General features: G+C 48.0%; 1 protein-coding gene across 10 annotated transcripts in view; it reads left to right on the top strand.

Moving 5' to 3' along the window:
* PPP6R3 (protein phosphatase 6 regulatory subunit 3) overlaps window positions 1-27,252 on the top strand; it is a 1,896,334-nt gene that overhangs the window by 1,767,519 nt on the left and 101,563 nt on the right. For all 10 annotated transcript variants that reach the window (XM_078682862.1, XM_078682861.1, XM_078682859.1 and 7 more), the window contains one exon: window positions 22,556-22,706. In XM_078682862.1, the coding sequence (XP_078538988.1) occupies window positions 22,556-22,706 (151 nt within the window). The remainder of the gene's footprint in view (window positions 1-22,555; window positions 22,707-27,252) is intronic.

Consider the following 27,252-nt stretch of genomic DNA (forward strand, 5'->3'; position numbering starts at 1 on the left):
TTCTGCAACAGGGTGACTTTCTGTCCAACATAGACTTAAAGGACGCCTATTTTCATATTCCAATACATCCCACTCTCCACAGAATTCTCAGACTCAGAACATTACCAGTTCAAGGTAGTCCCGTTCGGAGTCATCACTGCTCCCATAGTCTTCATAAAGTGTCTGGCAGTAGTCGCTGCTCACCTGAGAAGACAACATATTTATGTCTTCTCCCACTTGGACGACTGGCTTATCAAAGGCAGCACATATCCAAAGTGTCTCCAACATACTCACAGGACACTACAGTTACTACACCAACTGGGATTCACAGTCAATGTGTTAAAATCGCATCTCTAACCTCCCAACACTCAAAACTACCTAGGGACCACTTTAGATACTCAAAAGGCTCTGGCCTTTCCCAACACAGCCAGAATTCGCAACATTCAGGCTCTAGTTATCCAGTTTGTCAAATCACTCACTTCCAGCTCAGGGTTTATTCAATACTGGGAGTTATGGCATCTTGCATCATAATCGTTCCCCATGCCAAGCTTCAAGAATGCTTAGCGAGTCAGTGGAACCAATCGCAGGGTCCGAAAAACCGATCTAGTGTTAGTAAGTGGCCATGCTCATCACAACTCTGTGGTGGTGGCCACACAAAATTTACTAAAAGGATGGCCCTTCATAGACCCAGTTCCAGAGACATACTAACAGTGGACTGTTGCATAGTCATCCTGTGCCCTGGGCACCCCCCAACTTTTTGCTGACTGGAACTGGTGGTAACTGACTGACTGACTGACCCTGGGCTCGGTTTAACCAGTGCCAGTGCCAAGCTAAAATGAACACATTAGAATACAGTTAAGACACCCAACATACACTTGGGTACACTATGGTATGGCGGGGTACCCCTGTAATTGGCATGACCTACCCCATAAGACCCTAGTATGTAATAGGGCAGGGGATTGAAACTACCTAGAAGTCTCCAGTATCCTGGGGCATGGCAGTTTAGAGGCCAGCAGATTTTCTGCACTAGCATGTGTGCAGTGCTGAAGCCTGAGGTCAGTTTAAAAGCATCCCTGGTGGGCAGGACAGCTTTTAACCCTTAAATTGTGCCCAAACTCGACTTTGGGGTTAGGGGCCCTTAAAATGAAAAAAACCTACCATGTTTTTGCATATTAGGGATACCCAGGGTCACCCCTAGGTATCCCAGGGGTGGGGGGTCAGTTACCTATAAGGAGCGCCTTAATAAAATGAGTTTGTATATGCCTGGATAAAGTGAAATTTTACATTTCACTCCCCACATTGTGTTAAAGAGATGCTCAAATTCAACTTTGATGCTAGAAGAATTGGGTAAGGATAATCTGCATGATTTCTGCAGATTCAGAACCCCTGAATTCTCCCCTAGGTGCACAGGGGGTGGGGTTCCTGTAGGAATTAGGGAAATACTTATAAAATATGGTTTTATAATCCCTGGTGCTACAAAAGTGGTCCCAGTCATTTTCCCCATTGCAAACCCCATGGCCCATAGGTTAACATGGTAGGAAGTTATTGATTAATAAATATTGATAGGAGAGGACTAGCCGGACCATTCAAACACTTCCCAGAATGGTAGTAGTAAATCCAACAATATTATATTGTTGAATTTCTCCTAAAGTGTACATACAAGAAGGTATAAGACTTTCTTGTTTGTAAGTCCAAATTCAGCCTTTCAGTGGTCTGTCCTGATTGGTCAGAGTTAAGTGGATTAGCCAGACTGCTTTGAAGAGCTGAGAAGGAACCCCTCTGGTTAATCACTCTGCTGGGAGGGCAGTGGGCTGGTCTATAGGAATGCCAGGCCAGGAGGTGGCGTCATAAACTATGCTCTTCAAAGGTAGAGGGGAGGCCTGGGTTTCAGTCCACTCAGACAGTCTTGACCCAGAGTCAGGGCTAGGCTTAAGGAAGGTATGTGCAGATGGTAGGGGTAGAGTCCATGGAAATAAGCAATCCCAGGGGGTGTGTTTAGTCCGCTCTTACCTCCTTGCTGGAAAATCAGCCATTATGGATTTGGAAGAATGATACACTCTGGGACAAACTAATGCCACACTCTACAGGATGTGGTCATAACTATGAGGAGTTGCCCTGCTCTCATTGGTCAGCAGTGACCTGATGCTTGACCCAGAGAATTTTGAATAAGTATCTGAGAGGGGCAGAGCCCTCCAGATCTGCTGCTTGAAACTGAATGAAACAAGAAGTGCCGTGCTGGAAAGTTTTTTTTGCTGTGCAAGGAATTCTAAGGCTTGACCGATAAAAGACTGCACTATCTGAAACTACAGCCCTGTGGATTACCTTGCTGCCAAAGGACTAAGAGTGGACTCCCTGCAAGCTACAGGTTAACAGAGCTCACCTGGACAGCCCCACAGAATTCAAAACCTGGAGTACCAGTGGATTTGTAAGGGTTTTGTTCAAGTGGATTGCGGAATTGAAGTTTCACACTTTCAAGGACACTCTTGGAGATTCCAGAACCTTGGATTGTGTGTTGGATACTTTGGGACCCGCAAGCAGAACGCCAGGAAGGTGTTCTAACTGGACCCCGCTTGCTGAAGAAGGCGGCCCACTACAGTGGTGAGAATTCTTCAGAACAATTTATAAAGGTGTTTCCCTGACAGAGAAAACGAAATTACTTAAAGGGGCGCTGTTGGTTTCTAAGCACTAGAAAGTGACTAATCTTTAAAAATTCATACCTCTGGTTCCCTACAGTGGATTATTTTCGTTTTGGTGTCATTTAAAAGATAACAATATTACCTATTTTTATAAATTGGTGTTGGATTTTTATTTTGTGTAGTGTCTTAATTATTTACTGAAATGGTGTTTTTGAACGCTTTACATACCTTTCTTGAAGTTAAGCCTGTCTGCTCGCAGCCACGTTACCAAGGGTTGAGCAAAGGAATAATTTTCTAAGACCTATGCTGAGTCCTATCATGTGTTAGTGGCCTTATTGCCAGTGTCAGACCTACATTTGCCCTTACCAATAACCCACTTTCCAACATGGACGCATCTGTCACTGGTTGGGGAGCTCATCTTCAACAACACAGTTCGAGGCCTGTGGAGTCAACAGCAAAAAACTCTCCACATAAACAATCTAGAGCTGCTAGCAGTGTTTCTAGCACTCAAAGCGTTTCAGACTCACCTAGTCGGCAAAGCTGGCCTAGTTTGTACCGACAACATGACAGCTATGTATTACATACAAAACCAGGGGGGGGGGGAAACACTGTCTCCAACTGTCGCACTTGGCCCAAAACATTTGGAGGTGGGCCATTCACCACAAAATCTATCTCCTAGTGGAACAACTCCCAGGAGTGAACAATCAGATTGCTGATCTTCTCAGCAGACAGACCGCAAATGCACGAACAGGAACTTCACCCTCAAGTTCACCTCCCATACTTTAAGACTTGGGGAATCCCTCAAATAGATATTTTTGCCACACACCAAAATGCCCAAACTTCGCCTCTAGGTACGATCACCCGCTCTCCAAAGTCAATGCACTGGATAAACTGGTCTGGGATATTTGCTTACGCTTTTCCGCCTCTCCCACTCATTCTATTAGTGGTTCGGAAAATCAGACAAACATCCCTCACACTGCTCCTAGTAGCTCCCACATGGGCCCGTCAACCGTGGTTCACAACCCTGTTAGAGCTCTCAGTAGTTACTCATCAAAAGCTACACCTCACATCCAGTCTGCGCACACTCACCCATGAAGAAATCAGACACCCAGATCCCAAACAACTGAACCTCGCGATCTGGCTCCTGAAATCCTAGTTTGGTTATCTAAATCTAGCCCACCAGACTGTATGAACATCATCAGAGAGGCTAGAAGGCCTACTACAAGAGCCTTGATGCTTCAATGCAAAATATAATTTATCTGTTGTACTTGCAGCAGTCAGGATTAGCTTACACTTCTATCCGACTACATCTCGCTGCAATAGCTGCGTATTTCCAAAATAGGCAACATTTATCTCTTTCCAGAGTTCCAGTAATCAAAGCTTTCATGGAAAGCCTCAAAAGAATGATACCACCAAGATTTACACCTGCCCCAGTGTGGAGTATTAGCATAGTCCTCACAAGAGTAATGGACCACCTTTTGAACAAATGCATAAATGTGAGCCACAGTTTCTCTCCTGGAAGATTGCTTTCCGCATTGCAATCACCTCACTGAGGAGAGTGGGTGAACTACAAGCACTAACCATAGAATAACCTTTCTTTCAACTGCACAGAGACATGGTGGTTCTTTGTACTAACCACAAGTTTCTACCTAAGGTAGTTTCTGCCTTTCATATCAATATTTCGGTTGAATTACCAGTATTCGTTCCTCAACCTGATTCAGTGGCAGAACAAGCTCTGCATACCTTAGATGTTAGAAGAGCCCTTTTATATTACATTGAAAGGACAAAATCATTTAGTAAAACCAAACCGGTTTTTGTTGTTTTTGCATCACCACACAAGGGCAATCCCTTGTCCAAATCAGGTATTGCCAGGTGGATTGTGTAGGAAAGTGGGTTTCTTTTGCAGTAAACCCTCCACTTTTTGCCAGATTACTGCTGCACTTTTCCTTGGTGTTACCTGCCAATCAGGTTCCCAGGGCCTGTGTTCTTCCCTAAAAAACTAACCCAATTGGCATCTCTGGCCACAGGTCAGCCCCTGGTAAGTGGTACCACAGGTACCCAGGGCACTGTGACCAAGGAAGACCTGTAAGGGCTGCAGCACTTATTGTCCCACCCTTAGAGGCCCTGTACCCTGACACACACACACACTCACACATTGCCTTGGCAGGCTGCGTGTCTTGGTGCAAAACAAAGTGAAGAGTCGACATGGCACACATCCCTGTGTGCCATGCCCACAAAACACTGCCCTGGCATACATCAGTCACCCCTCTAGCTGGGTGTCCTATGCCAGTGGTGAGGATACAGGTGCATGAGTCTTGTACCCTTAAAGTACCCTGGTCCATTCCTGGGCACTGTAAGTGCAGTGCTGCCATTAAGAGTATATGGTGCTGGGAGTTTGTCATTACAAACTCCACAGCACCATAATGGCTACACTGAAGACTGAGAAGTTTGGCACCAAACTTCTCAGCTTATTAAACCCACACTGATGCCAGTGTGAGATTTAATGTAAAATGCATGACAGAGGGCATCTTAGAGATGCCCCATGAAACTAGACCAACTCCCAGTGACCTGACGGAGTGGCTGCCGAGGCTGCCACCACCAGACATGTTTCTGGTCCCCTGGGTCGAGAGCTTGCCCTTCTAGGGGCCCTAAACAATGCACATCCTGGGACCAGGTGCTAAGCCTCCTCCCCCACGATGGGCAGGGTTCACAAAGGAGAAACTTCAAAGGAATACCGCCTTTGTGAGCCTCTCCAGACCACCTCCTGTACTCAGCAACTGGTCCCCACTGATTCTACCCCCCACTTTGTGCGGGAGAACCAGCGGGTAAAACCAGTGAGGAAGAGAGGTGTGTCCACCGCTGCCAACTCCACCCCTAAGGTGGGGGAGGCGAGGTGAAGCACAACCTCGAGTCCCCCCATCTTGAGGATGGGGGGACCCAGACAACCAGGAACAGGCTCCTGCCCCCTCCCACTGGAGAGTGGCAGAATAGGGGGTGTACCCACCCCAGGGAAGGGACCAATTGGTCCCTGTCCTTTACCTACCTGTAACGCCCCAAAATTTAGTATTATGGGGCCTAGAAGCCGTGCAGAGCTAACAAGAGGAAGACGCTCACTGACTTGGCCTCAGCCCTACAGGCCTGTCTCCCCTCGAACGTGCTCCTGCGAAACCCGCCATGTCCAGCGGCCAGCAACTGCAAAAACCCCGGAGGACCTGCTTGCATTCACTTTCCACGCTGTTTATCCCGTGAACACCAGACGTGTTTAAACTGCAGGTTCTGGAGACAGCCAGAAAATGCTAATCCGGCCCACACTGCACCCGTGTTTGAGTGAACACCACGAGGAGGTCCCCCTGCTGATTCTGACCCAGGATCCGGGGACCCCAGACCTGCCTCAAGCCTCCTGATGACGCCTGCAGCCTCAATCCAGAGGACCCCCCCTTACCGCGACCATAGCGGGTAAGAAAAACCAACGTCCCACGGCCTTGTGTGCCCAACCCAGCGGTGAATAACAAGAAATAGACTAGGAGGTCTTTGTTAAATGAAGGAAAATGACCACAAAAAAGTTGACCAACACTTCTATCACAACTAACGGTGAGGGTCCATCAGTGATGAAAGAGTCCTATCAGCCAACCCATTCGGCGGAACCTCGTCATCTAGGACCTTTCCAGCAGGTGTACATCTGGCCAAGTTCAGTTGTATTTACTTGTTGCCAACAGTTCCCATGCTGAAAAAAGATGAGTCCTCACTGCGAGTGGTACTGATAGGGTGCAGTGCTCAAGAAAAAATTATATGTGCATAATTAAAATGGCGCAGGGTGCAGTGCTCAAGAAAAAATGATATGTGCATAATTAAAATGGCGATCAGGGTAGAAAAAATTATTTAATGGTATCTCCCTGGACGCCAGGTTAAAACAGATGTGGCAACAGTGTGAAAATATCACTGTCAAGAAAGCATCTATAAATAGGCCAACATGTTTCTGCCTTTCATGTATCGTTTTACAGGCATTCGTCAGGGCCAAGCTGTGAACATAGGCTACTGCAACATCTAATTAAATTATCATTATGGAAAAATTTAAAGAACACAAAACAAACTATACAGCATGGTTCGGATAGAGCGGGGCCTCTCTATCCGAGCCATTGCCGGGTGAGGTGAGGCTTGACTCCCACACAGAGTTGGGAAAGGATTGTACTTTGCATGGTGGCCAGATCGGAGACAGTAAGGTGGCTGACTGAGCCACACGACTAAGACTTACCATCCCATACCATGCTGTATAGTTTGTTTTGTGTTCTTTAAATTTTTCCATAATGATAATTTAATTAGATGTTGCAGTAGCCTATGTTCACAGCTTGGCCCTGACGAATGCCTGTAAAACGATACATGAAAGGCAGAAACATGTTGGCCTATTTATAGATGCTTTCTTGACAGTGATATTTTCACACTGTTGCCACATCTGTTTTAACCTGGCATCCAGGGAGATACCATTAAATAATTTTTTCTACCCTGATCGCCATTTTAATTATGCACATATAATTTTTTCTTGAGCACTGCACCCTATCAGTACCACTCGCAGTGAGGACTCATCTTTTTTCAGCATGGGAACTGTTGGCAACAAGTAAATACAACTGAACTTGGCCAGATGTACACCTGCTGGAAAGGTCCTAGATGACGAGGTTCCGCCGAATGGGTGGGCTGATAGGACTCTTTCATCACTGATGGACCCTCACCGTTAGTTGTGATAGAAGTGTTGGTCAACTTTTTTGTGGTCATTTTCCTTCATTTAACAAAGACCTCCTAGTCTATTTCTTGTTATTCACGTTCTCAGTAGGGGTTTTTGACTAGGCGAGGTCGGTAAATATTGTCCCCTTGACCCTCAAAATACTGGTGTTTCTTTACCCAACCCAGCGGTGCCTAACCATCTCTCTACAGCCCAACTTAACCCTCGAAGTTGGGGTCACTCCTGAAAGATCCTTGTCCCCAGCCTGCAGTGTTTCTTTGTCTTGGAGAATTCCCATTGAAATCAACAGGGCACCCAACTTCAAAACAGCACCCTGTATCGGCTGCCCTAGCGCCGCTAAGGGTGCCCCTTAGGTGCTAACTTGGTTCCCAAAGTGCCCTGAGCTTAACCCCAGGAGGTTTGCTCACACATCCCTGTGGCCTGCTTGCCAGCCGCCACCAACCGGAGCCCCCGTATCTTCTATAGGATAACATTGGGCCTCAACACTCTGCACCCGGCCGCCCGAGTGCTGCTGAGGGTGCAAAAACAGTGCATCACTGACCCTGGGAGACCCCTGAGTCTTACCCCAGAACCCTAACTCAAAAGACTGATTACTTACCTTGAAACCGATAACAAATTTTTCCTCATAGGATAACATCGGAACTTTCTGGGAGAAAAAGTGTCAAAGTGTCGACTTTTGAAAACTACAAATATTCCTTAAAAATCAGCTGAATAACCAAAACGCATTTTCTCAACTGTTTTCAGGAAATTTCCCAGTGCTGGATCCAGCACTGAGTAAGAAAAAGTAACGATAACCTAACTTGCCTGCTGAGTGAATTTCCTCTCATAGGATAACATTGGTGATTCTATGTAAAAAAGTTAAAACTTTTAAAATGCAATAATATTCATTAAAAATTGTACCTTTCACCAGAACTCATTTACTCACCTGTTTCCAGGAAATGTCCCAGGGCTGAATCCAGAATCCAGTCCTGTTAGCAAAAGTAATATGAAAAGTAATTAACTGCATTTTACTTAAAAAAAAAAAAAAAAGCCCACTCAATTGAATGTACTATACCTGCAATGTGTTGCAAACTGCTTTCTTAAAACTGTAACCAAAACCAGTACAAGTTAAACTGCTATTTTGAACTGTGTTCATACAAGTAATTTACTACTGAAAAGTATTTTTATGCTTATCTGCACCAGGCTTGCTTGGTTCTAGAAATAACACGACAGTATATGTTTTATACAAAACAATTGGCCTAGAGTTCAGTTCTTGAGTGTGTGAGACCATTTGCTGGCTGAGTGTGTACACTGTCCTCTGATACTGCCTTACTGCTCGACCAAGTTACCACTTTAGAGAGTAAGGTTCTATCGAACGTTCGCCTCTGCCAAACCTCTGGAGACCCTTGGACTCAGATTCAGATTCAAAATCTTTATTCGGTTTCCATAATTTGTTGAAAAACCATAAAAGTTCATATAAAAATACAGTAATTATTTAGAGTTCAATTTGGTATTGGATTAGATGCATATAATGTGGTTACAAATTCATCAAATATTCATACATTAATAAAGATAAAAAATAAACAGTCTAATTAAAATACCTATATAACTGTAGTTGATCCAAATTAGGACGGTGATTAACACAGAATTTCAAAAAGCAAACTATGGCTTTAGCATATATTTCATTTTCCAAAAACTGCAGTGCTAAAAAAGCTGGGCGACAACTACGAATGCCCATAGATCTCAATAAAGGTACAATCCAACGTTTACGTGGTGCAATATAAAATTTACAGAAAAACAATATGTGGATTGAGGATTGAAAAGAAATACCATAACACGGACAAACGGGTAAGTTCATGGACCAATCGTTTTGCTGAGGAAAAGAAATTAACCTGTGGAAAATATTAAATCTGAAACGGGTCAAAAGAAATTTTTCATACGAGTTCATACTGTACGTTAAATACGGTTGCGATGCAGAGGCAGTCTGGAAGGACAATAAATGCTGAACTGAGCTTTTTCTCCTAGATGCGCTAGGGAAATCTTTTTTAATTATTTTTTAGGCAGCTCAGATATAAGTGGTGGATTGATAAAATATCTTTCAAGGCCAAGATCTGCCCAAATTTTTTTCATATAAGCTAACCATTAAATTTTGTCCATATTATCAGGTAACAGACAGTCGCGAACTAAAGAACGTGTTAGCTCGCACTGATTTGTAGACCAGATCCTATGCCATAGCATAATTGGTTGGATTTGCACGATATCTGTTATGTAATCCAACCCTAGCTCTAAATGACATCCATAGGTCGAAGTGCTCCTAGGGACTGCAAGTAGGTACCTCAGAAAAGTGTTCTCAATCTTCTGTAGGTCATCCACTTTGACATGCCCCCACACCCCTGAGCCATACATTGCAACACTCATATACTTGATCTTCAACATTTCTAACGGAGCTCTCTTCCCTATTTTCTGTGCGAATGCCACTACAGCGGTGGTAGCCCTCAGGAATAACAACTTCCTGGTATTGATGGCCTGTGTCCATTTGGATTTATTGTCTATTAGAATTCCTAGATAAGGATAAGATGTAGTACATACTAATACGGTGTTGTTGACGTATATATCCTTAATTTTCTTTGGTTGAGGCCCTGCATGCATAGCGTAAGTCGTCTTTATATTTACTTTAAGATTTAGACTACTCATAAAACTACAGTATTTATTTAAGGTCTGCTGTAACTGAATGGGGGTTCTGGCAAGGATCACCGCGTCGTCGCAATGTAATAATGCTGAGATTGGCCAACGACTAATTGTTGGGAGGTCTTTGCTCCCTTCCAACATGGCTACTTCTAGCCCGTTTGTATATAGTGTGAATAGGAAGGGGCCAGAACACATCCTTGTCTGACCCCCCTCTCTATCTGGAAGGATTCAGTAAGTTCTCCCGCCATACCGTGTCTTACTTTTGCTCCCGAATACAGCTCGCGCAAAAAATTCACCAATGTAGGGTCCACTCCCATTTCTAGGATGATTGACCACAGCTTTGTATGACTAACAGTCAAAAGCTGCGGTCTAATCAACATATACCATGTGGAGGTACCCCCGTTTGGCTTGTACATATTTTCCAATTAAAAGTGTTAAATTCAAAGCCTTGTCCACTGTGCCCAATCTTTCACGGAACCCATATTAAAGGTCTGAGAATATTTTATGATCGGCAGACCAGTCCTGAAGTCGCTCTAATAATATGCGACCTACAACCTTACCGAGAGAATCTAAAAGTGAAATTGGTCGGTAACATGTTGGACTTTGCCGGTCACCTTTTTTGAAAATTGGCACGAAGATTGAGGTGGACCAGGAATGGATTAGTCCTACGTTTTTTGCTGCTTCGAGCACTATTGTAAGAATAGGGGACCAAAGATCTAAGTTATATTTAAAAAGATCCACTGGGACCCCATCGGGCCCTGGTGCTTTTCCTGATTTTGAAGCTTTTAAGGCATTTAGTACCTCCGTGTGGGTAAAAGTTAGCTGGAATGGGTAGGCCACTTCTAGTGGGTATAATTCCCTCCTAACGTACTCAGGGTACTCTTTATTCACATCTGGGTCCTGACTAAATATTTTTGAGAAGTGGTTGACCCATGTTTGGGCATCTATGGCAACATCTAACTTTGGGATATCGTTTCGATCAAGTAGGAAAGGAGATTTAACTACTTTCCAAAAAGTAGAACTATCTTTCATTAGGCAGCTATTATGTAGCTGAATCCATAAATCATTCCTTATCTCTTTTTTGCGGTTTTTGAAAGCCGCAGCATAAGCTTTTCTAAGGTTGGTAATCTCTTCCCTGTCCCGATTACATTTACTTAATGCAATTTTTAGTTCTGAGTAGGTTTTAGTGCATTAAACCATCCCTTTTTGAAATTTTTTATTCACATGTTTACGGTGTAGTTCTTCTTCGATGATCTTAGTAATAGCTTTATAACTAGACACAATTTGTTCAGGAGTGGATTTGGGATTCAAACAAATTTTAATTAAAGACCGAGCACGTTTGACTATTTTGGCCATTTTTATTCCTGATCTATTTTACCCCACTTTAATGCAAAGCCATTAAGTCTATTTAGTTTCAGGGTCTGTTGATCCAGGAGACTCAGGTAGACAGGCTCCTCCATTTTAGTAGGTATACTTACAGTTAAACTAATGGGGGAATGGTCACTTATTACATTATTGACAATGTTAAACTTCTGAATTGTTGGTGCTAAGCTATATGAAGCAAGTACAAAATCGATTGTGCTTTTTAACCCCCTCGTATGAAAGGTAGAAGAAAAAATTACAGAAGGGTTACCAATTCATTTGCAAACCCCAACTCCATACCGAATATAATCGCATTTATCCGATTACCAGGTTTAGTATGACAAAAATGTGTTAGATTATTTCCATCCTCGTCCTAAATACCGCAGGTTTTAGTACAATTCTTTTTACACAAAAATGTGTTAGTCACTGCCCCAAATCAGTTCAAACGAATTATTTATATGCTTTGTACGTAATTCCTGTAATAAGAAGGAAATCTTATATAAAACATCAATTAAATCACTTGAATTCAAATTATTATAGAAATTTACTAAAAAATAGGAAGACAATTTGTTTATTTTTTTTTTCACAACAAAATTTTTATTAAGTGATGAAGTAGCATAAGACACATGGCTCCCCACAGTCAGGAGACAGCCACCAAGCATCATGGTACATTTATATCACCAGTATTTGGTTCAATCAGTAGAAGGAGAAACAGGTCTTAAAAAATGAAAGTAAACAGTCTCCCCCTCCCCTCTCCCGCCACCCAACTACCTTCACCCCCAACTACCCGGCTACCCACCCCTTATCCCTCCCTAACCCCTGCACGTGAGAATAGCAAGTACTGTACATCTTGGTTATAGTGTGTTCGGCACGACACAGTTCGTAAACCCATGCGACATTCTCCTCCTACAGTTCTTCCTCGTGTTCCACTGGGGGTTCCAGTTCCAACTCCCTATAGTCCGCCCACCGTTTCCAAATCTTAAAATGTTTGCGGGGGCATCCTCTCGCTTCAAACACCGGGCGTTCCAATCCCATAAAGTAATCCAAGCCAGCCTTCTACGCACAAAGGGGGGGGGGGCTCATACTCCCTTCCATGCCCGGGCTAGGTCTCTCTTAGCCACGACCAGACCCAAAAACAGCAAGTGGCGTTTATATATATTCCCACCGACCCCCTCCAGAATATGAAGCAGCCCTAATCGAGGGGTGCGGGGAAGATCCCAGCCCAGCACTTCCGATAGGCAGTTCCACACGCCCCTCCAGAAATCAGTCGATCTAGTACACGACCATACAGTATGCAGCAGCGTACCAGTTGCAGCCCCACAACGCAAACACTCCGGAGATCCAATCAATCCCGCCTTCCACAGCCTCTCACGGGTATAATAGGCTCTGTGCAAATATTTAAATTGGATGAGCCTAAGCCGCATCGCAACAGCAGTCCCTCGCGGGGACTCCAGGGCCTCCCTCCAATCCTCCTCATCAAGGGGACCAACATCTGCCTCCCAGGTCTCCCTGAGGGGAAGTAGGGTGGACGAGCAGTGAGTTACCAGTGTCTGATAAATTCGAGAGACTTTCTTATCACCAAGGTCCCCCATAAAGACCTTGGCTTCAATCGGGCTAAATTCCGGAAGCGACTCAATGTCAGCGATACTAGGTGCGAGTGCATGGCGAAGCTGCAGGTACCTGAAAAACTGGGTCCGCGGCATGCGGAACTCAGCACTGAGCTCCTGAAACGATTTGAGTGTACCTCCGGTCATCACATGGCCCAGTGACGAGATCCCAATTGCATCCCAGCCACCAAACCCCGCAAGGGAGGCCAGTTCTGGGAGCAACCCGTTGTTCCACAACGGGGTCTCCGCCGTCAGCCTACCCCACCAGCCCGTGCGACGCAGTGCTTGTCGCCACACCACGAAAACAATTCTCGTGACCCCAGGCAGCGTCCGCCGCAATCGAGCCGAGTACAGTATCGTGTGTAGTGCATTGTCCCCCATCAATGAGTGTTCCAGGGCGTACGCTGGGTCCCCTTTGTCCCCATACCACCACTCATTAAGTACTAACAATTGGGAGGCTTGGTAATAGGACAGTAAATCCGACGTGGCAAGACCACCACAGTATGTGGACAGGAAGCATGTCCGCAGAGTAACTCTAACTGCCCCCCCGGCCCATAGGAATCGGTTTAAGATTGAGTTGACCTGTTGAAACCACCGGGGACTGATTTGGTGGGGATAGCTTTGCAGTTGGTATAGGAGACGTGGGAGCGCAACCATTTTAAATATGGCTGATCTACCAAAGATTGTGAGGGGCATCCGAGACCACGTCTTCACGTCCGTTTGAACCTTCTCCCAAACCGGCATTATGTTTTGCTCCCAGGCGATGTCCACTGACTCTGAAAGGAATACTCCTAAATACTGCAAACCACCGGTCGCAACCTGCAACCCCGACGCTCAGGGATCTTCCACGACGCCCCCTCCCAACACCCACAGTGTGGATTTGCGTGGGTTCAGACAAAGGCCCGACACTTCCCCGAAAATCCGCATAATTTCCAACACCCGGGGCCCGGAGCGACACAGATCTGTAAGAAAAAACAGGACGTCATCTGCGTATAGTGCAATTCTGTCCGTGAGGGTCCTGTTCCACACAAAGCCCCGCATCTGGGCATCTATACGCACCCAAGAGGCCAGCGGCTCCATCGCTAGGGCAAAGAGGTATGGGGATAGCGGACATCCCTGCCGGGTCCCCCGACCAATCTGAAACTTGCCAGAGACTGCCCCGGCCACGCGCACTGATGCCGTAATGTCGGTATAGAGAAGTTTGATATATGAGAGGAACACCGGGCCTAGGTTAAGACGAGGCAGGAGCGCAAACAAGTACGTCCAGCTCACGGAATCAAATGCTTTATCTATATCTGCTAGCAGCAGATCTGCCTGTTCCCCTGTGGCTCCCATTGCATCTACTGCCGCTTGCGCCTGCCGGATATTGTGTCTCGTTGCTCTTCGAGGCATAAAGCCGACCTGGTCCGGGTGGACCAGATCCGTCACATATGGAAGCAGTCGGTTCGCTAGAGCCTTAGCCAGAATTTTTGCTTCGATATTTAACAATGATATCGGGCGATACGAGGCGGGGGTATCTGGGGGTCTGCCCGGCTTCTGAAAGACAACAACCTCGGCGTGCCGCCAGTCCGGTGGCAATCTGCCCTGCGTCCTCGCTTCCTCAAGTGCCCTACGGTAATGTGACCCCAGCTGGAGCTGAAACTTTTTATAAAATTCGCTCGGGAAGCCACTGGGCCCAGGTGCTTTCCCAGTATTGAGCTGTCCCAACGCTTCGCCCAGTTCCTCCGCTGTAAGGGGGACGTCAAGAGCCTTCCTGGTCTCCTCGGAGACCGCCACCGGGGGCAGGTCGTCATTTAGCTACCTCATCCGCTGACAGACATTCTCTCGGAGCATATTGCGCCTCAAAGAATCTAGCAAAGTTCGCTGCCAGCTCGACTGGGTCAGTAATCGCTACCCCATCTTCCGAGGTGAGGCACGGCAATGAAACTGGTTGGAACGCACGCTGACACAGCCGATGAAGCATGGTGCAGGACTTATCTCCCCACTGGTACACTCTGCTCCGCGTGGCCAGCCACGCCTGTCTAGCCTCATCAAGTAGTATAGTAGCGTAGGACTGCTGTGCCTGCAGGAGTAACCGCACCGCAATCTCGTCACCTCCTTCCCGACCGCGTCGTTCCAGGGAGTCTACCAAAGCCGCAGCTTCTACGATCGCCTCTCGGCGTCGCCGACGGGCTGCCGCACACCACGCAATGTCCACACCCCGTATGGTGGGTTTCATCGCCTCCCACACCACCACAGCATCGACATCCTCCACTAGGTTTTCCTGCCAATAATGGGAAATCGCCCCTCTCAAATGCTGGACATAGCCAGGCTGCCGAAGGTGCCACGAGGACATCCTCCACCGGAACGGCTGTCGCTGCTTAAGCAGCTCGACTCTGATTGCCACTGGGGAATGGTCCGACAGCCCTTTCGGTAAGATCTCAGCCTCCCGCACCCTGCTCAGATAGACACTAGGTACAAACATGTAATCCAGCCTCGAGAAGGAGCCATGCACCGCGGAAACATACGTATACTCGCGCACCTTGGGATGCATATGGCGCCACACATCCACCCAGCCCATTCCTTCAACCATAGCATTCAACCGGGTTGTAGGGGCTGCTATCTGCACTTCCTGCCGCCTCTGGCGATCCATACATACATCCATCACCTCATTCCAATCGCCCCCAATCACTGCCAAAGACTCAGGGATATCCTCCCACACCGTGAACAGCTTCTCAGACAGGGCCCACTGTAAAGGTGGAGGGGCATAGACGCTACCAAGCACTACATGTTCAATCCCCACCTTTCCTTTAATAAAGATGTAACGACCCTGTGTGTCCGCCCACTGCTTCTCATGAACATAGGCCAACCTGCGATGCACCAGAATAGCCACCCCCCTGGACCCCCTAGAAAACCCGGCATGGAAGACCTGCTGGTACCCAAACCTCTGCAAACTAAGCACCTTGGAACCCATCATGTGTGTTTCTTGCAGCAAGAGTACATCCGCTGCTTCCCTCTTCCCCCATCGTAGGATCGCCCCCCCGTTTGATCTTGTCGAGCAGTCCCCTAACATTCCAGGTTATCGCGCGTATGGACTCACTAGGGAGCCCTTGAGGAACATCAGCCATAGTCCAGCGGAACCAAACAGATGGGGCCCCTGCGCCACACCCACACACACAGCACCAGTAGAATGTCAAAGTAAATCACATGCAGCTCCCCCCTCCAACTCCATTTCCCCCCAACAACAACCTCAACTCCCAACCCTACCGCAACCATATGCAGTCCCAACTTACCCCTTACCACCCCCCCTGTACCCCCAACCCCTATACCTCATAGAACTCTGAAGTACCTGTCGCGGCATGGGCATCCTCGGGCCCAAAACGGAGGACCCAAGGCCAACCATACCAAGGATCCCAACCCCCCAACAACAGTGAAATCACCCCCCGGTCAACTCCCGATTTAACAGGTCAGTGGCCCCTGAAATGTAGCCACCCAGTCCACCATACCATACATGTACTAGGCACTATCTGGAACTGGTAGCAGAGGCAGTCTTAGAGCTGCCGATCGACGGGTCTGTACGCCCCTCGTCAGCCGGAGTCCACAGCATCCACAGACCAAAGCGGTCCCTCCGAGGTTCTCAACGGGTTGTCCCCGAGGGATCAGAGTCCATCGTTCCACTGTCTCGTGGCACACCGGCGGATGCAGACCTCTTCCGCGATCTAGACCTCCGGTGTCGCCCGCCCCAGCCCGGCGGGTCTCCCCGGTCCCGCGATGAATCTCTTGAGCCACCCGGGTTCAGGCCCGGCTGGGCATGTGGCCTGATCCTCACCGTTTCGTCGGTCCATTTGAAGACGTCTTCGGGCGTGTTGAAGATGTGTGTCCGTGACTGATAAATCACCCGTGGGCGGGATACAGCAGGGAATACTGGATCTTAAGGCCCCGCAGTTTGGCCTTGGCTTCTATGAAGGAGTGACGCTGTTGCTGCACAAGTTTGGTGTAGTCGGGGAATATCATGATCCTTTGATTCTCATATGTTATAGTGTCTCTAGCTCGTGCTTCTCGCAGGATAGTGTCGCGATCGTGATAGTTCAAGAGTCTAGCGATCACTGGCCTGGGCCGTTCTCCCTCCGGCGGCCTCTGCGTCAGAGCTCGGTGTGCCCGCTCAATAACAAAGCAAGTAGAAAGAACCCCAGGGGGCAGCCAGCTCTCCAGCCACTGGGTCAGAAACAGTTCCATATTCCCTTTCTCGCTCCTCTCCGGAAAGCCCACGAAGCGGAGGTTATTCCTGCGTGCGCGCCCTTCAGCGTCCTCCGCGCGGAGCGCGAGGCCTTTCTGAGATTGTTCCATCGCCGCCATTTTCTGCTTCAGGGTCTTAACGTCGTCTTCCACCACCGAAATCCTAGATTCCGTCTCCGTAATCCGTGCCACCGCATTCCGTAGGTCTTGACGTAGCAGGGTCACATCTGCGCCCACAGCCCCAATCTTGGCGTCCAGCATGTCCCGGGACTGGGTGATCGCCGCCATAAGCGCCGCGTTGTCCGGCCCCACTCCAGGACTTCCTCCGGAGGCCCCGGACCCTCCACTGGGGCCGGTGAATTTATCTATGGGACCATGTTTGGGGGCCCCGCCACCGCCCCTGGTCATGGTTGCGGTCTGACCCCGGGGTCGTTACTCAGCAAGTGTGCACACCAATGCAGGTTTTTGGACTTCCAGGAAGGTCCAGCGTAGAACTGCCCAGTTGGTCCGCCACACTCAGGCACCAGTGTCCTCAGCACCACTGTCGCTAGCGCTAGGCTGGGTCCCCGGTCCGTGTCTGGGCAAATATCTCCAATTCGCAGCGCGTTGGTCTCTGCACCGGTGACCCCTTGGCTCCGCCGTCTCACGGTCTACCCACCGCCGGCCTCGCCGCTTCAGCTTGTCTAGTGTTGCGGGCACATTCACAGCGGTGGCCGCCCTCCTCAGTGCCCCCGCCGACAGTACTGGCCCTAGGGCCCCAAGGAGAACCACTATGTGTTCGTACGCCACCGCTGGGCCACGTCAGGCACGGGCACAGATCACGTCAGTCTGCTCGGCTGCCCACCCGTCCTCCTCACCAGGTGATGTCGGTATGGCATGTACAGTCCCTCGGGTAGGGCCTCCGCTCCGGATCTCAGCCTCCCAAGGGCCACTGCCGGGCCACCGTCGTCAGATTTCAGCACCAGCCCAGCATCGCCAAAATCGAGGCCCCTGCTGCTCAGTATCAGTGTAGGCCGCTGCTCCCCCCAGGGGGTTACTCCACTCTTCACTGGCCTCTCCTGTGGTCAGTGCGGCAGCTCGGGACTCACTCGTCGCTCGGCTGGTCTCAGAAGATCGCAGGCACCCCAGGGAAGCCGCAGCACGGCCGACCCGCAAACTGGCCTCCACGGTCGGCAGCTCCAAAATCGAGACCCCGGCTTCACTGTCCTCCACAAGGCCACCGGCAGTTCCGCCGCTTCACACCGCCCAGGGGCTCCACCGCCGTCACCGGAAGGCTCCCTGCACCGTCGGACACACTCGCTCCCCAGTTGGTTAGTGGTATGGGTCTGGGGGCCAGGATAAATGCACGGATGTCTATCGGGCCGGCGGGAGCTCTAAGAAGCTGCGACCGCCATCATCGCCCGTTAAGCCACGCCCCCCAATTTGTTTATTTTTAACATTAAAATCTGATAATTACTTTCCAGGCTCAGCGGGACCAGTTTTTAGTGCCAAAATATTTGACACATATGTCGTTAAACCCCCCTTCCTTCTCCCCGAAATTGATGGTATGGCCTCAGAAAAGTAGGTCTTGTAACCCTCTAAATGAAATGGGGTGCTAAGCCAGGTCTCTTGGAGACAAACTATATTGTGTTCCCTGACCACTTCCACCCACTTATCGTTTGTACACTTTGAGAGTTGACCCGCTATGTTCCAGTAAACAATATTAAGTTTCACTTTGGACTCTAAACACACTGTACCTCACTTTGGTGCAGTATATATAGAGCCAGTTTCTTACAGATTGTTAAATGCATTCAAACTTGTTATGCAAAAAGAACTTTAACTATACCCCCTAGACAGTGACGGCTCACCCACTGCTTTATCGCAGCGCGAGAAGACAAACATAAAATGGTAACCCTACCATTTTATGTTTCCGCTTCTCGCACTGCAAGAAAGCAGAAGTGCCTGGTTGGGGTCGGGCGGGTGGGCGGTCCTGTTCGAGGGCAAGGGGGGGGAGCGGATTTCCCACTGTTGTGGATACTGACTGTTTGGTCGGCCCCAGGGCCGACCAACTCAGTCATGCTCACTCCCTTTTACTCTATGTAGGCTGCTGCATGCACCGTAGGTTGTTAGAGTTCGCTCGCCGTACTGCAGTACGACAATTTTACACCCACCACTTTCAAAAGTCACCAGCTGCCACTGCCCCTAGAGAGCATTCCACTTGCAAAATATGGACTACTATGGCTTTCTTAGGAAACATCCACATAGTTGACATTTGTAAAGCTGCTACTTGGTTAACACCGCACACATTCACAAAGCACTATTGTGTAGATTTGTTAGCGAGACAACCAGCTAATGTAGGCCAGGGAGTACTTAAACATTGTTTCAGACAACTCCAACAGCTACAGGTTAGCCACTGCTTTGGGAGAATACTGCTGTCTAATCTATGCAAAGGATGTGATCTACAGCTCACATGTCTTGAACGGATGTTACTTACCCAGTAAACATCTGTTCTTGGCATGTACAGCTGTAGATTCACATGCGCTCACCCACCTCCCCGGTACCTGTAGTGGTCTGAGTTCTGTCTTCTTCTTCATACACACGCATGGACATCTCTATTCTTTACTTACTAACTCCATTCTCACCCTCTGCGGCAAAACAATCTAACAATGTAGTCGATGCCCATGCTCACTATCACCAAAAGGAGCGTCACCTACCTCGTGACTAGGAAAAAACTTTGAAGAAAAACAACTTGCAATAATCCTGACCCAACACGAGATGGCTGGAGTATGCAAAGCATGTGAATCTACAGCTGTATATGCCAAAAACAGATGTTTACTGGGTAAGTAACATTATCATTTTGATCATATATACATCGACCCCGTCCTCTGTTTGGACACGGAGCCGGACCGTGTAGCATTTTCTGTCTCTTTTCTTCCTTGAAAGATATACTATGTCTATTGGTGCCTATATTGTTTACTGTGTATATTTGTGAAATGTCGGTTTTCCCTTTCGCCTCGAAGGCATTGAAAAAAGGGGTGGAATTGACGTCCGCACGCCGACGAAGTCTTATGGTTCCGATGACGTCATTCTGAATCGTGAGCTGAGTCGTGCTATTGTGGTGTCCTCGTCGACATGGGAGAGCTAAGGAAAAGTTTCGGTGGAATGCTGGCGCAAGGGGTAATTCAAAAGATGAGAAATCCTCAGGCAGATACTGTATCCACCAGAAAAAGCGTTACCGAAGGTAACTGGTTCATCTCTACCCTTGGGTAGGGAGCCCATCTTGCGGGCCTGGAGATCAGAGGCCGGTGGTCTCAGAATGAACAAGTTCTACACATCAGCCTGTTGGAACTGCCGGCAATTTGGCTGGCCCTCAAGGCCTTCCTCCCTTCTATCCAAGGTTGATACATCCAGATCTTGACGGATAAGACAGCAGCAATGTTGTATATCAGCAAGCAAGACGGTATAGGGTCTCTGTTTACACCTGGAAACGTAATACTGTGGTCTTTTGCACATCATCAATTCATCTGGCTCTCAGCCAACTACCTAGCAGGATCTCTGAATGTCAAAGCGGACATCCTGAGCTGATGTTATCCTTCCGTTCATGAGTCTGCCATAGGTAGTCCAGGAAATCTTCACTCTTTGGGCCACTCCACAGGTAGACTGGTTTGCCTTCCCAAAAAATGCTCATTGCTGGCGATACTGCACATTTTTCTGCAGGCGTCGATGGGAGCCTCGGGGGAACTTGTTTCTGTTCAGATGAAACTTAGACCTGCTTCCTCCCCACCCCACCCTCCACACAATCCAAAGTACCATGGATTCCTCGAGTTCTCATGAAGATTCACTAAGTAGCCTAGAAGGGTGTCAAATGCAGACCTCCTGTGCTTCTCCATATGGCCCCACGACCACTCACATTCTAGCCAGCCCTTGTCTCACAGTTGAGAGAAATGGCACTGCACTCTAATCACTGAGCCTCTACCTACATGCTTGAAGATTGAGTTGGAAAATTGGAGTTCCTTTCAGCTGCCCCCCGTAGGTGGTAGACATCCTCTTGTCAGCAGGCTACCCCTCCACGTAATCTTCTCACTCAGGTAAATGGCACGACTTTGTTGCATGGTGGATGGACAATAATGCTGACCACTTACACCTTTCCAGGCCAAGCTGTCTCAGGTTCTACTATATGCTCTTTCTCTTCCTCAGGGGGTTGAGCAATGGGCTCTGCCAGGATGTGTTTAGATACTGTGTCTGCATTCCTCTGTCTGCAGGACCAGCCATCCCTTTTCAAGTCCCCTCTTGTTATGCATTTTTTTAAGAGAATAACGAATATGTATCCTAAAACCCCCTATGTGTGCCCCAGTGGTACCCTAATTTAGTCATGACTTTCTTCTGGGGGCTTCATTTGAGCCCTTACATAGTTATCTCTTAAGGATGTTAGCCACAAAACAATATAATTTCAAGCGTTATCACCTCAGCCAGACGGGTGGATGAGTTATAAGCTCTGAGTTCCCATCCCCCTTCCACCTGATTTTATCCAGACAAATTGGTGTCAAGAACCAGGGCTACTTACCTGCCAAAAGTGGTAACCCCTTTTCACGTAGGTCAATAAATCACCCTCCATCCTTCTATTCCTCTCTCCATCCCACAAAGGAGGAGAAGCGGCTGCATTGGTTGGAGCCAAGGCGGGTGGTCAACTACTAGCTAGACTTCACCTAAGACATACAACTGGATGGTCAGGTCTTTATTAGTTAACCCCTTCAGTGCTAATGACAAGGGTAACTCGTCATGTAGGGCCCATTGATTTCAATGGAAAGTCAATGGACCTACATGCACACCCCTTAGCAGCCAAGTGGTTAATACAGTGCTAACAAGTGAATAGCAGTGCTGAAAAGAACCCTCTTGAGATGGATCATCCTATGCATCAAAACAGTCTGTTTTGTGTATGATGCTATTAATGTCAATCATTAACTTGTCTAAAAGGCTGGGGAAAATTCATGGAAACTGGCATAGTTGCGCCAGATCGGGTGCTTAAATGGCTTTGATGACCTCACCAGATGCCGCTTCTGGCATTGATTCAAAGCTAGCATCCCCTACCTGCAATGTGAAATCTTTGAAGTTTCCATATCTAATCTGACACCTGGGATTGTTCTACAGGTGAGGAATCTGCAGGTAGAGTATCCACCAGATAGATCATTACTGCAGGTAAGTAACTTTTTCTTTCAGAAATAAGTGATATAGTTAGATGAGCTTAGCAGCATCCTGTGCCTCTTCTCATAATGTTGTTAGAAATGAGGGAAACAGTTGATTTAAGGTTTTATCATTCTTTAAATTTATTAAACAAAATGTCTTGTGAGGTTTCTAAAATGATCATTTTTTTGCAGCATTGGGGACAGTAGCTATGGAGGCAAGCTCTGATGGTGAAGATGAAATTGAAAATGCAGACCAAGTAACTGAGACTGTAATGAATGGTAGTATGAAAGAAACCCTTAGTCTTACTGTGGATGCTAAAACAGAAACTGCTGTTTTTAAAAGGTAAGTATTGACAATGATACATGTTATTGAAGACCTCAGATTGTTATTTCTACTCAATGAGAGTGTACAGGGAACCTGATAACTCTAAAGATTGATTTCATATATCAGGCTCATGTAAACTGCGGTTGGTTACATCCAAGTGTATTTTAGGCATAACGATCTGTTTATGTTTGACTTTACAGAACAACTGTCTGCTAGATCTTTTTTCACTACTCTTTTAAACTATGTATTTACATTGGGCTTCAGAGTTCTAAATACACTTCATCTATTCTTGACCATTTGGAAGATTCACTGAATAGCCTAGAAGGTGCAGTTTTCAGTAAATGGCAGTGACTATAGTAAGCACACTGGCCATCTTGGTCTGCATTGCAAGTAACCCTTACTCAAAGTATGATCTAAAAATGTTCTTAATTAGGTTGTGTTATTCTTAAAGAAATTCATTTTGGTTGCTTCTAGCATGGTTACCTCTACTTTTTACGTGGTGTCAGTGTGTTTTTGACTAGACTGACTGGGACCCTGCTAATAAGGACCCCAGCACTGTGCTTCCTCCCTAATGTTGACCATGGTAAGTACTGTTGTTAGAAATTGAGGTCTCTAATTGGCAGAGGGTTTCCTCCTTTGTCCAAGTAGGGACCCTTGGTTCTAGTCAGGGTAAGGTAGTTACACATTTTAGATGACCCCTGCTCACCCACTTGGTAGCTTTGCACAGGCTTATCCCAAAGGCAATGTGTAAAGTATTTGTACTCAAAACACACAGTAACACAGTCAAAACGCAACAAATGGACACCACACCAGTTTAGAAAAATAAAGTATCTTTATCTAAACCAAACAAGATCAAAACGATAAAAATCTAACATAGTATATCAAAATAGCACTTAAAAACAGTTACTTGCAGAAATAGCACTTGTAGAAACAGCCTGGGGCTATTACGACGACGTGGCAGGCATTAATTCAAACTACGACACCGACTGCGAGGTGCGCGGCATCTGGCACGGAGTCACACGGACCCTCTTAACAGTATCTTGGAAAACAAAGTCTATGGACGATGCACAACATTGTGGAGGTGAGGTGTCGCTGTCTAGGCAGTTTCCCTGGTTGCCGTGGGGGAAGTGAGGCGAGGCGTGGTGTCCGCGAGGAGGTGACATGTTGAGCCCTGGACAGGGAAAGACAGTGGTGAGGCGTCTGTTCCAGTGAGGCTGTGCGAAGTCAAGGGTTCATGAATTCGCCCTCGTCGTTATCGGCTTGTGTTAACTGGATGCTGGCTGTGACAGCGTCAGAGTGAGTGCTGGCATCGGGAAGGCTGATAATTGCAGGCTTCGTCAGAGCTGCTGTGCAAGCAGGGCAGTGTGTCATGCACTTCACAAGCGGTGCCCCTGGCCTCAGTGCAGGTTGCGGCATCGCGGACAGCGTCCAAGTTGTTTTTCTTGCTTTCTTTGTTTCTTCCAGTTCTCAACAGCAGGGACAACCTCACACTCTAATAGGCACCTCCTGGCAGGTCATAACTCTCAGCAATGGAGTTCAGGGGAGCTGGTGGTAAAGTCTTTGTGTCCCTGAGACTCCAAAACAGTAAGCCAGCCAGCACACACAAGCCCGAGACTGCATCACGGAAGATTTCTGCTGCCCCTGGTCTCCCTATTCTGCAATTCTGAAAGAGACACGTTAGTGATAGATTTCTTACCTTAGAATTACCCCAGATGTCAGACTGGATCCGTAGAGTTTTTGTCAGCAGTTGCGTCGGAAGGTGGCATTGTGCGGCTCCGCGTCCATCGTAGGTGTCATGGTCACCGGTATGACATTGCGGCAGCTACTTAGACGCCGCCCTCGCGCGCTGACGTCAGTTCTTTCTTTTTCTGCGCCAGCAAGCGCAGATCCGGAGAGAGCGGTACCCCCAGTCAATTTTTTACTGAGTTTTTGGGGGACTTTTGTCTCTGTTCTTTTGAGTCTTTCACTTCTAGTGTATAGGGATGCACAGTTTCAAGTCTTGCAAGACTTGTCCCCGCACGATGTCGGTGACGGACACGCACCGAGAATGTCTCTACTGCCTGGGCCGTGACCACGATCCCGCGTCGTGCCCCGAATGCCGGCCCATGGCTCCGAACACTTTGCAGGAGGGGTCCTGAAAGTTGCTTGAGGCCCGGAAGTCTTCTCCGGGGTGTTCAAGGTCCTGGTCCCTTGGGAGGTCGAGGGACCGGTCGCGGAGCCGGCACCATCTTTCGACGTCTTCGCACTCGGGGGCAGGTAAGACGAAGCACAGGAAGTCGAAGAAGCAATGTCGCTCTTCGCCTCCCCCTAGCCTGTCCCGCGACACGATTGAGGGTGGTGCCACCCTGCGGCTCAGGCGGAGCCTATGCAGTTGCCGACGGCCTATCCGCACTTCCCGGGTCTGTCGGCGCCTCCGGCCCAGCTGCAGGAATTTCTGTCAGCTATGGCCCGCCTCTTTGGCCTATCGGGCCCCGCCGGCGCGCCTTTGGGCCCTCGGGGGTCCTCGCCCTTCTTCTTCGATGGCTCCGGCCTTGACCTCGTCGACGGCTCAGGCCTCTGGGCCGCAAGACCCCCATGGATCCATGCATGGATCCCAGCCAATGTTGGTTGGCCTTGTACAACCTCCACGTCATAGACGTCTACGGCACCACCACCGCCGGCGTCAGCTGCTCCTCACTATCAAAACAGTCTTTGGAGTGGCAGTTACATGGGTCAGCCAGGTTCAAGCTATTGGTTCACCCTTCATACACCATTGTTTTCCCTTCCGTGACAAGCCTTAGAACATGCCTCTTTCTTGCTGAAGGTTGTCACACCATATCAGAGAGAGAGAGAGAGAGTGTGTTACAGATTCCTTAACATTTCCCCCAGGTGTCAGACTAGATCTGGAAATTTTTTCTTAGCAGTACCCCTGCGCTTCAGTATGTGGCGTCGGCAGACTCCACTTACATAGTTTGCTTCGTAGTTGCCGGGATGACATTGCGGTGCCTACTTAGACGCCACTCCTGCATGCTGACGTCCGATCTTTTTTTCCATGCCAGCCTAGCGCAGATCCGGAGAGAGCTACCCCATTAGTCACTTTTTGACGAAGCTATTTTGGAGTTTTGTCGCCTTCTTTTCAAATCCTCGACTCCTGGTGCGTGAGGGACGTCCCATCCAAATTTTAGATCTTTGATCTCGAGCCCCTTTTTATGAGCCTTAGAGGTTCAGTAGTAAAGGCAAATAGGAGTGGGGAAAGAGGGCATTCCTGAAGTGTGCCCCTCTCCAGCCTTGTCGGAAAGTAGGATCTGCTTTCATGGTCACCCCCACGTTTTGCTGGTGTCATTAGTTTTTCTAACCAGTCTGACAGGGATCCTGCTATCAGGATCCCAGTATCTGTGCTACTTCCATAAATTGGACATAGTGAGTACTTGGGTATACCCCAGATTGGCTACTGGTGTACCCTTGTAAGTCTCTAGTATATGGTATTCAGGTACCCAGGGCATAGGTACACCAGGGGTCCACCATGGGCTAAAACATGCATTATACCACCAATGGGAGACCGCTCAAATTGTGACTACAGGTCTGCCATTGCAGCCTGTGTAAGCTTGTGCTAGCACAACTTACGAATGATAATATTTCTTATACCTGAGGTCACTGCACTTAACACCTATAAGTCACCCCTAAGGCAGGCCTTTCAATGCTCAAGGCAGGGTGCTCAGTTATAAGTGTGAGGGTGACCCTGCATGAGCAAGATACTCCTAAAACTGATGGAGTCCATTCTCCCAGATTGCAAGTGCATAATAAATTACGATACGTAGAATGGCAGTGGGGCATTAGGCATAGCTAACTCTTAACTGGCTGTAGCAAACCCTGTCTGGTTTGGTATCAAACATTTTGAAATCATACCCTAACACCGTAAACTGTGTTGGAGGTATGATTCCATGCACTGTAAAGCTCCTCCAGGATACCCTCAGTGCTCCAGGGTACCAGTCTTCTACACCCAAACACTAGACTGCTTTGAAGGGCACATTGATGCCCTCTGTGCGTACTCTAGTTGGAAACAGATCAGGGAGCCGTTGGCTCCAGCTCTCACGCGAAACTGGAAAAAGGAAATGGGAGTATGCTCCCCACTGTCCAGCCCCTCCTGTGGGAGGGACCCTGAATAGTCCCAACCATTTCCTTAGGGTACTTAAGGGCTTACCTGTGGGTGGTTTCTTAGATTCGTTGTGGGACAAGATTCAGATCCGAAAAAACTGTCTTCAACCATCTGAGCACTTTGGACTTCGCTTTGGGAACCGAGATAGCAACTGGGAAGACTCCTGGTGCTCCTGGTCTCATCAGCCTGCCAGTCTTCTGCGTCATCTGTGCCTGTGCCCCATACATGTTCTTCTACAGGCCTGTGGACATCCAAGACACCTAAAGGAATCTCCCTTGAAGGACCACAACGTAGCTGACCGGTCTGCTATTCTTGAGCTCCTACGGACTCCCAAAGGTCCAGCAACACAGGTGGTTGTTCTGCAACTCCCTCATGGCCTGCACTATCTTCACAGCAAGTTTGAAGCCAGTATCCATCTTCGGAACCGCT

Source organism: Lissotriton helveticus, chromosome 3_1 (genome assembly GCF_964261635.1).
Source record: "Lissotriton helveticus chromosome 3_1, aLisHel1.1, whole genome shotgun sequence".
In the NCBI taxonomy this organism is placed as follows: domain Eukaryota; kingdom Metazoa; phylum Chordata; class Amphibia; order Caudata; family Salamandridae; genus Lissotriton; species Lissotriton helveticus.